The sequence below is a fragment of the Serinus canaria genome, chromosome 1 (assembly GCF_022539315.1).
Source record: "Serinus canaria isolate serCan28SL12 chromosome 1, serCan2020, whole genome shotgun sequence".
Classification (NCBI taxonomy): Eukaryota; Metazoa; Chordata; class Aves; order Passeriformes; family Fringillidae; genus Serinus; species Serinus canaria.
In genome coordinates, this window is record NC_066313.1 from 42,961,677 (window position 1) to 42,977,526 (window position 15,850).

Consider the following 15,850-nt stretch of genomic DNA (forward strand, 5'->3'; position numbering starts at 1 on the left):
GTTGGTGGTAGAACAGTGGGATTGAATCTTGTCTTTCACACTCTGTCTGGGAGGTTATTAATGCAGAGTTAAAAAGGGAACTGTTCCCAAGGTGTACTGTTTAAACCAGTATTGATACTGTTACTTTTACTGGGTCAGTTGAAGATCTTGCTGTTAAGGGAAAAATGAACTACTGATTATTTATTGTGAATGTGGAGGCAATAACAGAAGTGTCTTCCCAGAGTTAGCAGCTGTGTAAGTGTCTGACAGTACAAGCTATCTGGCAAAACACAAGTCTGTGCAAAATTTGTGCTCAAGCTTTAGTTGGTTTGGGTTTTGCTTCCAATTTATGGATGTATCTGGACAATCATAGGACCAGTATGGGTAAGAATTACAAGTACAATAGTTTTTAGAATGATGCTCTCTCTGGTTATTTGCAAATGCTGTTCTCTTTCACCATTGTGATGGTGCCTGGAAGTGTTCTTGGCTATATATGTTGCATCTCTCTTGTACACGTGTGTGTGCACACAGACAAATACTCTTCTAAATTTGATAATAATAAAAATAAACCTTTCCTGCCCAGGCTGGAAGGTCTGGATGTGCATGAGTGTGAGGGAAAAGGTTGTTTCCTTCCCTGTTTCATTTAGTTCCATTGATTTTGCAAGTAGACCAGCCCTAGTGAATGACAGCATGTAGAAGATTTCTCTTAAGTGCTTCTCTCATGAGCATTAAGAACAACTTGATTCTTTCAAAGATATGGGGTTTTTTTTCCCCCAGCTGGAAAAAACTCCTAACCTCAGTTTGGCTGCCTACTTGCTCTTCCACATGTACACTTATGTACAGAAATGTTTCCACAATTTGATTTCATGTTGCTGTGAGCAAGGATAACCCTCTGTCACACAGGCTGCCATGGCGGTGGCAGGGCAGAAGCTGTGCTGCTGTGGTGGCCTTCCCAGACGATCCTGGGCTGGGCCTGCCTAGTGTTTATCATTAAGCTGGCAGCTTAGAGCACTTTGAGCTGGTTGCATTGAAGGCTGAAGAGGGCTTTACAATGGTTTTTTCTTGCTTTGCTTGTACTTCCCATGCTCATGTTATTCAGGGCAGGCTCTCAAAAGGGCAAACATAGGTACCTAACTTCAAAGGTGTCTTTGGTACAACACAGCATAGATAAAGCTTTGTGTTCAGGGCGACTGGTGATAGATTTTAATGAATTTATCATCTTTTTTTCTTTTATTATTCCTTGTGTGTAATTATGCTCCCAAATAATTCCTGAAGGTACTTTAAGTACCTTGTAAGTTAGAAGTAAAGCAAGATGGTGAAAATACTACATGCACGTCATCTTGGCTCAAAATATAATGCAGAAGCAGTACTTAATTGTAAGCAGAATAAATGAAACTTTAAAGAGGCATACAAAACAATGTTTTGATTAATTTGATTTAAAAACCATCTTCTGCTTGGTTTAGAACTTTCAGTAATATGAATTCAGTTCTTTACAGATTTTTCTGGAAAAATATTTAATTAACCAGAGGACCTCATGATAAAAAACATTGATTTTGGTTTTTTTGGGTTTTTTTTTAGAAGTAATAATGTTTAATAACTTAGATTTGTTTAATCTATAGTTATGCATAAGTTTCCTTTAAAACAAATACTAATTTTAAATAGTCTCAATCTTGTTCTCACTTCTCTAGCTTTATGTTATTTTTCAATTACCAGCCCCCTAGACTTTGTGAGTCTCAATTTCTACCCCAGTAAACAGAAATGGAAAGAAATAAAAGAAGGTAACTGTGGCATACCTCAGAAAATAACGGAAAACTACATTTTACTTTTAAGTCACAGTCCTCACAATTGGGTGTTTGGGTCCCATATTTAAAGGTAACTACAGATGTGAAAGATAAGGATTGCTTTTCATTTGATGACCACTTAGAGGAAGGAATGAAGATGAGTTATACTGTCTTCAGTGTTTCTGTACAAGTTGTCACATCTGCTAGTTCTTTACATCTCCTTCATTCCTGAGCTGGAGATGCTGGGGATTCTTGAGTTATTTTCATTTTCAATGAGAGCTTCTAGGGCTTCCATAAAGCACAGAGCAGCATGTGTCAAGCATGGTGTTTGTTCTGTGAGGACACCTGCAGATGCAGAAGTGCACAGGTTGAACCTTGCAGTTAAAAATGCCTTTGTGGCTCTCATGTTTTTGCAAGTCTTCAGCTAATTAGAGCAGCCAAAGTGAAGCAAACCTTGCTGAGCCACAGGGACATTTGCTGGATATAATGGTAATATTGGATATAATCGAAATATGATAATATTGTGTGTAGGCATCATAAAAAAGTTGTTGTAGAAGTTATAAATATATAAAGTTGTTACAGGCTGATGGGCCATTGAGTAAAGGTGTCATCTTCCTGCTGCCTGGCAGTTGGGTCTCAGGTCCTGCCTGTGATTGGGAAAATATGCATGACTACTTAATGTCTGCATACTCTTGACACAGAATTAATGCATCTGCATAAAATGATGCTGTTTGCACTGCCAGCTAGAGCTCAGCAGTACCAGCCCACATCAGAGTTTGTATCAGCAATGAGTCTCAATGTAGTTTTAATTTATTTTTCTGTGTAGGTGAACCCTTACTAACATGAGTGTGAAGTAAAGTATCCTGTAACAGAAATGTTTTGAATTTTCACTGTTACACAGTGGAGAGATAGTAACAAATCTGTCTGAAGAGAATTTGTCTTTAAATATATTTGTTCTGTTGTAAATAGTGTGGGAAAGTTTGTTGAGAAGACAGATGTAAGCAGGTTGTCCTGGATTTTCCAAGTGTCTGTGATTCCTGCTGATTCAGATCTTTGTCTTGAACATCACATCTATAATACACCAATAGTTCTTGCTTAATCAGGGAATTTGCAAAAACATGCTATAATGTTGGCACATGTAAGACGTACTGAAAGATACAGGTGCTGTATAATTGAGTTCTTTTATCTAATGATTGCTGCAGAAATGCATTAAAGAAATTTCTCAGTTTCAGAATGAAATTCTCATACCTACACATGCAGTCTTTAGTATTTTTCTCAGTTTTAAACCCCTGGATTGTTTTGGGGCTGGTTGTGTGAGTAATTGCACCTTCCTGCCATGGGATTGAGGTTATTTGGGACTGTTAGCTAGTTTTGTCTTAATCTGAGTAGATGTGAGGTGTCTTACTGAAAGCCTTTTACTTTAGTAGTTGTATTTTCAAGTGGTATGCTTACATAAGATGTTGATAATCTGCCTTGGTGAGGTTTGGCTTTGAAAACATTTGTTTGTTGGTCTTTGTCACCAAAACAATACAAGCTGTGAAATGTTTTTATCTGAAAATATGTTTTGTGATTAACAAAAGCATTCTGTTTGGGGATATTTTTTGTTTATTTTTACAAAAAAATGTGTTAACCTGTAAATAAAAGGCATAAGAAAGGTAAGGTAGAAAAATATGACCTAAAGTAATGATGGTGGAAGTAAGGGTAATGATTCAAAATTGAGAAATCTGAGATGACACGGGAAAAGGAATTAAGGTAAAGAAACAACCTGCTGTGCTTTTGCCAGAAATGTTCTTGAGTTTATTTATAAAACTCCTGAATTCTCCAACATAGTAAGCTTAATTGAAAAAAACCCACATTTTGCAAGAAACTTTGCTTTTTTAGTGATGTATGTATTATATATTTGTTTTTCAGACGCTCAGTGTTCAGTCTTCAACTAATGGTCAGTTCGTCTCTCCCAGTGATATTCAGTTGAAATGTAATTATTGCAAAAGTTCTTTCTGTTCAAAGCCAGAAGTACTGGAATGGGAGGTAAGGGGGATGTTGATGTTTTCTTAGAATGATAATGTGTTTAAAAGTTTAAACGGTTTTCTAGCTATTTTATAAAGTATTGAAGTTTCTTTTAAAAAGCTCAGTTAAAGTCTGCCTGGTTCTGTAGAATATAATTTAATTTCTGTATGAATAAAAGCAGAAGTCTTTGTTCATAAATAGTATCTGTGGAATTTTAAAAATATATTTTATCATATCATCTGTAAGTCTGGAATCTGCTTTCATCTTCAGTTATTCTAGATATTAAATACCATTATTACACTTCTTTATGAACTGAGAGAAGTATCTAAAGAGGATATGCTGAGATTGAGTGGCATATTTTCTGTTCAGTGTTTTAATGCGGAATTATGAGTATTTGTAGCGCTGTCAGTTTAACTGGGATTTGTAAATTTTTATCATTAGAAGTCATATTCTAATTATGTGTTCGCACTTCAGTTTACTTTGTAAGTTGTCTTAATGGCAGCTATTATTTCAAGTTGCACTAGTTTGACCTTAAGAATTTTATCCATTAACCTTATTCATGATGCTTTGCAACTTTGCATTTAGAACAAAGTGTATCAGTTCTGCAGCAGAGCATGTTCTGATGATTATAAGAAACTGCACTGCATAGTTACATACTGTGAATACTGTCAGGAAGAGAAAACGCTCCATGAAACAGTGAATTTTTCTGGTATCAAAAGACCCTTTTGCAGTGAAGGTATGTATGTATTTGATTTTTCCTGAGATATTGCTAGTTGTTGTTCTACTGCAGTTTACTTACTTTGTTTATATGTTCAGGTTCAAGGTTACAACTCATTCTGTTGTACTTGAGGCTAAAGCAGAAGTCTCTTCATTACTATTATTGAAGTGATTGTACCTGTTATTGTTTGTGCAGGTACTTTTTAATTTATCTGAGCTGCTTTTAGAGCTTTTCACCACTTAGTCTAGATTAAGGGTAACACTCTTCAGTGTGTGTGTATAAATATATACACCTTTATGCACATTGCTTACATACATATATGCACAAAAAATTACACATTCTTTTTTTAAAACGTATGCAGTTGTGCATATGCAACATAAACTGCACTGATGAACTCCAAGCTTTCTCTTTGATTAGCAGTTTCTACATTAAGTATAATAGTAGGAGTTTTATGTTGGCTTAGAATGGTTAAGCAATAACTTGAATGATGCTTGTTGCTGTGTGTTGATTACTGTCCCTACAATTTGCTAGACTAATTACTTGAATTTTCAAAAATAAAACAAACTAAAAGGGAGCTCCGTGGGTCTAGGTCTCTTTTAAGTTGCATAAAGCATGGTTGTAATAGAAATATAAAAATAGATTTTTAACAAGGACCTATCCTTTCCACTTCTGGTGAGCTCTCCTTTGATACTGGTATTTAATCATGATCTTAGAGGTTTAACTACAAGTTTGGATGACCTATTATTCACAAGTATGGTGAATATTTTTTCTTTAGTTATAACAACACTTCCAATGTCATTTGATAAGACCTCTGTGGAAGATTTCTACTTTCAGGCAGATTAAATAGTAGATATGGGAGTTTACTTGTAGGAGGATCTTGTCAAGCTGGAGAGGGTTGGAATGCAGGGCTGAAGGCAATCTTCCCTCCATGCCATTCTCTTACAGCTCAGGACTCTGCAGGCTTTTGTTTCTGAAGGATGGAGTGTGGTGTTCTGGACTGGAAAGTGATAGCTGGAGAGTAAAAAACAGACACACGAAGGCCCAGCCTTAGTGTATCAGTGCATTGCTCAGCAACCTCTAGCTAGAAATTGTTTCTGTGAATGAAACAATTCCACAGAATACATTCAAACAAGAGCAAGATACTTTTCTGGAGATTAAAATATATGTTTCTATTGCTGTGAATATTTGTGGCTGTCACAATGAAATGAGTAGAATTCATAATGCCACCTATGACATGACTACTTCTGTGTGAGGAGGCTTGAAGTGAGGACTTGTGTTTCCTATTGGAAAATTTAAGGAAGAAAAGATATAAAAACTGTCTCTCTGTTTAAATAGAGAGACTAAGTGGGGGGAATCTGTTGCCAGGTGTCTTAGTGTGGGTCTTGCGTTTGCAGGTGCTGGACTGCCAGCTCCAGGGTAAATACTCTATTTATGAGGGTGAACGTGCAAAATGTTACCATAAAGACAAAGTTTATCAGCTTGCTGCTGACCACTTAGTAATAGACAGAGGATAGTCAAAAGCACCATTAAGTAGGTCATAACTTGAATAAATACAGTGTATACCTGCCAGCTGTCGCTGAGGTCTGCTTTGTCTTGCATGTGACAAAGAGCTGTATGTGTTCCTCTTGCAAATAAACCAATGACCTGGACAGAAATTCTGAAGGAACCCTTGACCATTTATTTTGAAGGAAAACCATCAATTGTCATCAATGGCTACAGAAATAGTACTATCCAAGAATGAATAGTGCTTAGATTTGATGTGGGAAAGACAGGGCCAGGACTTCTGGTGGACTTTTGGAGGTCAGCAAATAGAAGTTCCATCATCAGATGTGATAGATTTTTTTTTTCCCCCCTTTTCCAGGAGCCTAAATTTCACTGGTTTTTCCTTAATTTCAAAGCCTTTTTCCAGATATATGTCCAACTGTTTGTAAAATAACAAAATCAGTACAAGTACCAAATGTTTTTTGAATGTAGAGGCCATCCCAGTTTTGATATTGCACATTGTTCAATCTCAGCAAGACAGATTATTTTTTTTGAGCATGCAATTATTCTTCATCAGAAGACAATGTGTCACAGTTTGAGAAGGACTAGCCAGAGGTACTCAGTCACAAAAGTTGCTGGCATTTTTCGAAGAAATTGAACTCTCAAGGGGAAATGTGGGGAATTTTCAGGGAAGTGTTTATAAAAGGCTCCTTGATAAAATCAGAAATTAAACACATGTTGAAATTTCTGCAAGTGTACTTACTTGTTCATCTTTGTGCAAACTGATGGGAAACCATATATAGGATCACCCACAAATATCCCTTAACTGCTTACAGCTGCCCAGCTGGAATACTGAAGTTGTCATTGTTCCCATTCTTCATACCTGAAGGGTTTTTCCACACCCACATATATGCACAAATATATGTATGCATATACATATGTATTTACCTGGCATACATATATAAAATAATATACATGCATATTTACATACATAAACCCTGGCACCCACATTAAAGTCTCTTGGATCAGTATTTCTGTGTGATTTTATTTCAGTTCTGTTTCTTTATATGTTTCTCTTGAGACACTTCAAAACATGTGCAGGAGATAGCTGAAACCTCCATTATAATAAGGTGTGATTAGAACTGACTTAGGTTTTGTGCTGCAGATGGTTATTCATTTCCTTCATGGAGTATAGAATGCTTTTTCTGTTTTTGTCCAAAAATTGGATGCTATGTGGAGAATGAGCAACCTGAACAGAGTAGATGAAAGAGTTTAATCTGTTCCACTGGTGCTGAGGCTGTCCTGGTGTTTTGCCACTAGAATGCTGCATTCCAAAATACCTGTGTCTAAACTAAATATGTATTATGTATGTTAAAGTAAGAAGTAGCTTGTGGATTTTATGTATGTGTAGTTGCATGAGTGACAATTGAGGATAGGCTGTACAAGTTTTTAATCCTGAGGAAATCTTCAAATTACTGGGTTTGGGATATTTTGGATTTTTTTTTTTTGGGGGGGGGGGGTTGGTTTTTTGTGGGGTTTTTTTTGTTGTTTTTTTTGTTTGTTTGTTTGTTTGTTTGTTTTGGGGTTTTTTTTTTTTGTGGTGTTTGGGTTTTTTTTTTTTGTTTTGTTTTTTGGTTTTTTGTCTTTTTTTTTGTAATACATATTCCTTCTGAGAGTCTGGGAGAACTAATTAGTCTTTGGTCATCCAGCAATGAAACTATTTTATGATGAGTATCACCATAATTTTATTTTATTTGTAGACTTATTTAATTCATCTTTCTAGTGGAACTAAGTGCTTTGACCTAAACAACACTGGTTGTCTTCTTCTAGGAGGGAGAATGTCACTAGGCTGTTGGAGTAGCTCAGTTATCTCATGCTTGGGAATTCTTTTCAGATGGATAATACAGATAAAAGACAAAAAACTAGCAACTGTTCTATCACCCTGATAGCCTGCTAGTAAATATCAGGGAATTATGGTTTCTGCAAATGAAATTCAATGCAGACATTGAGTTTTCTCTGAAAACATCTCTGATGTTTCATCTAAGTAGAGATAACCTCTTAAAATACCATTGAGTCAATAAGTGGAAAAATAAATTTAGGAAATTAAGTAATTGTACTTTCTTCTAGAAAAGGTGTATATTCAGTTAAAGCATTGTAGGTTTTAGAGTGGGATTTTCCCAACCAGTACTGCACAGTGGATTGTTTGGTAAAGTATATGATTAAATGTTTAGTTGAATAATTTTTAGATTTATATGAAACTATTACAGATACTGAGATAGCCTAAACACAGGTGTGTTAAGTTCTGTAGAGGTGCTTACATTCCAGCGTTTCACAATCAATTAGAATACTACCTGATATTTATAGGAATTCCTGTTCTTATTAGAAACAGCAAAAAAAATGTGTAAAAACTGATGTGTGGTATGAAGTGCTGCTGAGACTTAGTTATAGTTGCTGGGCTTCTGTGGTGAATGGGCTGAGGAAAGTTGGTGCACTGTCCCTGCCGTGCTGAGCTGCTGTGTCCCCCTAGATGAGGGGAGTTTCCATCAACCCTGCTTAAATCTCTTAGTTCCTGGTGTTTGGTCTCATTATATTTAAGGTGAGAGCTACAGAAAGTGTTCAAACTCAGCTTTTTTTAATGATTTACATTAGCAACTATCTTTTTTAGAGGCACCGATAATGCTTTTGAAAATGAAATGTACAGAATTTGGGCTAGCATACAGAAATTTTTGATGACAGTATGAAATCACCCTTTTCCACACTCTGGGATTTGTGTTCCATAGAGCTGGTACGTCCCTTTCAACAGCTCTTGATGGAGGCCTGCCATGTTGAAATAATTTGATCTTGCTACGGTGCCTAGTTTGGTTTTGCTCATGACCACTTCTTCTGGCAGTGTCCTTCCTGAGATAAATTCTAACCTGAACTGTCACTTTTCTTGTGGCTTTCATTTAAAGCTTTATTGGGTGCCGAGTTGGGAGATCCTGGCAAAAGGGGACAAGTAAAAAGCAAAACACATCTTAAATCCTGCAAAATGCATGATCCGTAAAAATGCTCGTTCACAATTGCAAGAGTCAGTTGTTACTGCTGGAGGATATTCCTTTCCTATAAACTGGGTTAGTAGAAAAGTGGAAGTGAATGTTGGAGGCATTTAGAGGTGCTTGGGCTATTCTGAGACACTCTGACATCCTTAGTCTGCTATGGACAGAAGTTAGAATGGGACATTCCTGGCATCTCATTGAGCCGTGGCAATTGTCTCCTGGGAATTCCGATGGCCCAGACGCCATGGTTGTGGCCATGACTGTTCAGGCCATGTCAGCTGATTAAGCAGTCTGGTTTTTAATCTTGGAGCCACAGATGACTGTTCCAAACAAATTCTGTTAGTGTAAAACCTAAAATAATATTTTTTGCTTATAGAAATGAATTAAGGGCAAAGGACAGCATATTCAATACTGACAAGTCCCTTAGGAGATACTTAACAGGCTCCCTTGCTGCAGAAGCACCAAGTGAAGGCTTTTGGCTATGCTGAAAGAAAGCAAGTTCTGCATCTCCTAGGCAAATGCACATGGAAGAGCTGGACAATTGGTTCTTGTGTTATTCCACTTGTAGAAGAGTCTCAGTGTAGATGTAGATTCCAGTTAGTGCTTCTTGTGATGCATCTCTTCTGAAATTACTGGACAGTTTTAACTTTTTAACCTGGATTTTGATATTTCTTACGGTGTTCTTATAGCTGAGAAATGGAAAGGTATAACTATGGTTTGGAAGAGATTGTTTAACTTCCATTCTCTTTGTAGAGGGAGAACATTGGTAGTGTTCAAGTAATGTAATTTAAATTTTCTGTACACTTATCAAGTCTTGAAATTTTTGGTTTTCTTTGTGGAGAGATAATTTGTAACATTGTAAAGAATATCAAATGAAATCTTGTGCCTTGTTTGACACCAGCGGTCCTTGTTAGATTTCCATTCTTCAGTGATAATTCCACTGTTGTATCTTTTTTTAAAGAGGTTTGATGTAGTTTTTTGAGCAAAGCCAGCATTGACTGATGCAGATAAGAGGTGATGCAATTTAATGTGCTGAGATTATGAGCACGAGAAAAAGAAAGCTTATAAAGATGTTTCTTATTAACGTGAAAGAATTATCCACCTGAAAAGATTTAAGAATAAGCAAAATATGAGTAATGGATTGGAGTAGGAGGGAGGAGAATGGAAGGAGATAGTACCTAATATCAGAAAATACTAGGATAAACTGAAGATGTATGAAGGTTGGATTGAATAATAATAAAAGGTTCCTGAGGTGAAGACAAGGAAGGAAGGGGTATACACAACTTCTCACAGAAGAGGGTAGAGTCTACTTTAACAGTAATCCAAGCAGGACCCAGAATTTGGATACATTGCATCTGTTTTCCTAAAAATAATAATGTTTGTTAGGAATCAGACAGCAGGTGATAGCAGTATGGGTATGGAAGAGGTTTTGCATACAAATCACTACAGAGGGAGATGGAGCAGAAAAATCTGGATGGAACACTGCTCCAGAAATCTTCCAAGACATAGCTTGTGATGCTAAAGGCCTGTTGTTATTCTTTTCTAGAACAGGTAGCAGTTGAAGTTATTACAAGATGAGAGAAAAGCAAGTTTTGAATGTTACTTGAAGGACAAAGATAGTTAAGTAAGAACAGCATTTCAGAGGTAAAAACCTAATTCTTTTAGGATGGAACAATTCCTTTATAGAAAATATATTAGTCCCTGTGGTAAAAAGGGACTGGTGTCGAGGACTCAGGATTATTTCTGATTCAGCATTCCTTTTTACACAGCTACTTGATGTAGAAATGTACTGAACTTCCTGTAATTCAGGTAGGTGCTGCTGGTAGAGTAAGACCATGTTCTTAGTACTTACTTACACTGAGTCTGCAGTCAGTCAAGTGAAGCAGGTTTCTGTCGCGGGCAGCCCTTGCAGGGCTGAACCTGGCAGTTCTTGCATCTGCCAAGAGACAGGAAGCTCTCTTAACTTGGAACTTCCCTGAGGTAAAGGTTTTGAGGAACTGCCTGGGTGTTGTCTTGTCAGCAATCTTTTCCTGTATGTATTCAGATAATTTCTTTCTCAATCATTTATGTGTGGAACCAAAATGAAGGGCTCTTGAAAGAGCCCTGTTTTGGGTTGGGTTTTGCTTGGAAGCGGGAATTCTAATCATTTAACTAAGGATATGTTAAGTTAGCAAATTCTCACCTACTTGGTTTTTGTTTTGCTTCAGATTTTGAGTTGGAGATACTTCTGAAAATGGTCCTTAGTGGTCTTTCTGAGACAGCTAGCTTGTGGGATGGTGTTAGAACTTTTTATTAAAGACTGTAGTTATTGGCTGGTGTAGCTTGAGCCAGATAACCTGTGCTTATAATTTCTTTCAAAGTAAGAGCTGTTTTCTCTCCAAGGCACTTTAAAGCAGTAGAGGTTTTTGTCTCATCACACTGTAACTGGTGGGTCTGGTGTTGTAGCAGAAATCTTGAGGAACTTACTTGAATAAAATCAGATCTCTTTGTTCAAAATGTTGGGACTGTCAGCTGTCTGTTTTTGGCAGTGCTTATTCTCATGAACCCCAAGTCCCCAGGGGAGTTAGGCTGAACAACCCCTTAGGATTTTAATGTTTATATTAGAAAGGTCAGACATTCAGTGCTTTTTGTATTGCTCATTCAGTGTGCTGTAAATCAAAGCCAACTTTATGGTCACATCTCTAAGGCCAGCCTGGGTATTACTGTTATGTTGATTCAGGATTTCTCTTGTTCAAGAGAAGACCAAACTGTTTGAGCTTAGAATCTGTTTTGCCAAAGTCAAATACCTTTTCCCATACAAACAGTCTTACTCTTTCAGTTGAAACCATAGCATATGATATGCAGTAAAAATGGTTTGGATTGCAGACTACCAAGGACCTCAGAAAGGCATTTTGGTTTCTCTTTCTTTGAAGTCACAAGATCTTGAAGCTAAACCAGTATTTCCCAGGCCCCATAGATTAAGTTACCTATTATAAACACAAAGAAGAGTTTCAGACAAATCTGTAGAATTTTGCTCGTGATGTTGGAAAAGAAAGACTTTGTAAAGATTCTACTTTAGCAAGTTTCAGGGTTCTAAGGATCTACTGTCAGCATCCAAAGTTTTATAAGAACAGGGTTTTCATTTCTGTAGAGGCCTCCAGCAAGAAGCACTGCAGTCAGTGATCTATTAAAAAACCCCCATGTTTCCCAGGCATTTAGGTCTTAAGGGCTGGAATTTTGGAATTTTTGACTTCCCCCCCCCCCCCCCCCCCCCCCCCCCCCTTACTTAATGTTTACTGATAATTTTCCATGAGTTAAAGAGATGTGGGAGATGTTTGACTGTAGAGTGGAGAATTTCTTACCTGATAACTTTTTAAAATAAAATAGCCACATTATCTTCAACTTTACTTCCTGTAGTTCAGCAGCCAAGAAAAATGTTTATTTTTTTCCATTCCTTTTTGAAAATTATTTAGCCAGATGGACATAGGTTGCCTGGTTGGTAGTAGAGGAGTGCTACTAGTCTGTAGTTTTGAAAGTGTGATGCAGCGTTGGGTGGCTCTTCTGAGAGACCACTGAAGAGAAGGATACATTGTGGTGCTAAGATACCTCTGGAATTTTTAAAGAAGTGGAAAGAATATGATGCTCCATGCAATAATGAGAGATACAGCCAGCAGGAAAAAATACTGGCAAGAAATTTTGCTTTTAATTGGTACTTATAACTAATAGCTTGCACACACTGTTATCTTTAGGATTGTTATTTCCTTCAAAGTAATGTATTTAAAAGTCCAAATAATTTGCACTCTAAGGATGGTTTCTGGTACTTTCCATCTGTTCTAGTATTTCTGTTATTGTTGTTGAAGAACTTAAAAGGAAAAACCCAAAGAACAAGCAAAAAAAAAAAAAAAACCCAAAAAAACCACTTTAAACCAAATTACCTACAGTGTCTTATTTGTACAATATTCTATAAATGCCTTGTTTTGACATTACTAACAAATTTAATTTGTTAGCAAAGCTTGTTTCATTCCAAGTTTAAGTTCCTCAATAACCTTTTGTTTTTGGAAGATTCAGTCTGCTGCATCTTCCATTTGCATTCTTGTGCTTTTAGTGATTTAAAAATAATATCTCAGTTTCACACATATTAATTCTGCCCTAATAGACAACACCAGAAGTCACATAATTGAAATTGCTGAATACATTATAGTATTTTTATATTCTGTATGGCAGAGGAAGTACAGCATGTATCTTGCATACTGAGTTTCATAACTTCTCAGAAGTACAGAAGTCTGCATCTGTTAGATTATATACATATATCTTAGCAGGGTGGACCCTTGGAAAACTTGAGTTCTCAGCTTTGGTGGTGCTGTGATTTTGGTAGATCATAAAAACAGGTGCAGTTCCTTAGATTAAAGGTCTGTGTAATAGTTATCTTCTCCCTCCAGGGTTTGATATAGAGAGTTACCTCATCTTATTTTGTTCTCTCCTGTAAAATTAGAACAATTGCGGAGGTATACAGTATAACATTTAGGCATCAGCTGAATAGATGCTGGATTTGAGGTCATTTAAATACAATATATTCTAAAAATAGCCTATATAATAGCTACAATATTCATCTTTTAATGCATTTAATATGGTAGAATGTCTTTCTAATTTGCTTGAGGGAGGATCAGATTATGGAAGAATATAGCTGTCATTATTGCAACCTTGAAATTACGACTACATAGTAAATGAAAAAAAACCAAAAACAAAAAAACCCCACTCCAAAAAAACCCCACCAAAAACCAAACCAACACAAAACAACGACCAACCAAAACCAAAGTAACCAGCATCTCCACCCCACCCCAATGTGGAAAAAAAAAATTATAATATTAGTTGCATATAAACTCTTCACAAATTTCATGTGTAATTTCCTGTCATTGCATAACTCTCACTACTGATCATTGCTTGCTTTATTGTTACATTTTTTAAGAAATCCCTCAGTTCTGAGGTCATCTTTACATATTAGTGTTCTTAAATATTAATGAGTTATCTGAAGTGGTTTGTTGTATTAATATAAATAAAGGTAGTAACAAAATCAAGTTGATCCATGAAGATAGGTATTTCTTTAGTAGATAGTCTGGATCAGTAGCATTTTGAGAATGTGTAATTCAGCAGTGTAACTCCAAGTCAATGCTTTTCATGGGTCTATAATAAAAGAAAATTATGTGGGGTTTTTTTCCCTGACTGTTTACTTGGGGATCTGATAAGAAAAGATGTATCATACATAGGGTTTTGGAAAAGATGCAGGAATCACAGGAAACTGTAGAGTTGTGTAGGGAAGGTATTTGGGTAAAAATGTCTTGAAATATAGTCTTACTGTGCAACCTGAGCTTGTCTGAAGCCCCAGTTGTTAGCTGTGTTATGTTCATTTAATTTTCAATTTTTAACTCTTTAACTGTGATATCTCTCTGTAAAAGTTACTTTGTTCCTAATGTTTAAAATCTGTTTCCAGGCTGCAAGCTGCTATATAAACAAGACTTTGCAAGACGGTTAGGACTGAGATGTGTTACTTGTAATTACTGCTCACAGCTGTGCAAAAAGGGAGCAACTAAGGAACTTGATGGTGTAGTGAGAGATTTCTGCAGTGAAGAGTGCTGTAAAAAATTTCAGGACTGGTACTACAAGGCAAGTAACTCAGAATTTTTGACGAGAGCTCCACAATTAAAAAAACCAAAAATGCACATGTGAGGATATCTCAAGGACTGTGCAGCAAATATGGCTTACTTCAGCAAAGCATTTGCTATAGAATAAGCAAATGTATTAATTTCATCATTTCAGTTTTTGTAGATCTTAGAGCAGCATTTCTGTCATCTGATTTTATTAAGTCGTTTGGCAAGGAAGTCTTGAGTTACAGAAAACAAAAAAAAAATTAGTATGTATATTGTTACTTTACAATTCCAATTTTTTCTCAGTTAATGCCACATTTTTCTTGTCAAAACTTCTTTAATGTGTATTCAGAATGTTGAAAACGCTGTTAGTAGCAGCTGGATACCTTGAGTTCACTGACATTAGCAGAGTTGTTCTTGTTCCTGTTTTTGCCTCCTTTTTTGCCTTTTCCCTTCTCCCACAGTTTGAACTGCAGAGGCTTTGATTGTTCAGTATTTCCCAGTGGAAAGGATGCCAAAGGAAAAAGCAAGACCAAATGGATTTCTAATAACAGTTTAAATCAAACAGATAGCATCTATTTCTAAGTCTCTGGAAGCTTAACTGCCTTGTGAAGCACCAGCAAAGACTTCACAATAAGAGGTTTTTTGTTTACATTTTTTGAAAGGAAAAGATGAAATTGGACTGGGTTTAACCTGCGATTAGTGCCACGGATAAAATATTTGATCTCTGGTGTGAACGTCCTGGAAAGCTACACTGATAATCTCAAAACAAGAACTACATTGTGGATGCAATTGCAAAAAAGAGAGTAGAAAATTCATCACTGTACCAAACCTCTGCACACGGCCTGGAAGGCAGTAAAAAACCTGAAATGTTAGAGGGCTAGATACAAGTCCTGTAATTCAAGACGATCTACCTGCCATAAAAGAACTGAATATGAAGATATATCTGATATTTTGGCTTGTCTGGTTCCAGAAATGTTACAGCCACACACTGTAAATTCTTTATTTTGAGTAATGTATGTAGGGTCTTATTTGACATTCCTAAAGAAAACTACTGAAGACAGCAATGTGTTTCTTTTGTCTCACATGAAAATAGGGTGACAGAGCTTGGCTGCAAAGTTCTTAACTAAAATATTAACTTCATACAGTCATATTCAATCTATCTCTATGCCTTAAAACTTGGGGTGTGAGAAGAAATTTATCCCTGTGAAAAAAGTGCCTTTTGGT

At 36.4% G+C, this 15,850-nt stretch overlaps 1 protein-coding gene across 11 annotated transcripts in view; it reads left to right on the plus strand.

Moving 5' to 3' along the window:
- ZMYM2 (zinc finger MYM-type containing 2) overlaps positions 1 to 15,850 on the plus strand; it is a 93,037-nt gene that overhangs the window by 46,583 nt on the left and 30,604 nt on the right. For all 11 annotated transcript variants that reach the window (XM_050970434.1, XM_050970426.1, XM_050970464.1 and 8 more), the window contains 3 exons: positions 3,672 to 3,788; positions 4,353 to 4,503; positions 14,470 to 14,642. In XM_050970434.1, the coding sequence (XP_050826391.1) occupies positions 3,672 to 3,788; positions 4,353 to 4,503; positions 14,470 to 14,642 (441 nt within the window). The remainder of the gene's footprint in view (positions 1 to 3,671; positions 3,789 to 4,352; positions 4,504 to 14,469; positions 14,643 to 15,850) is intronic.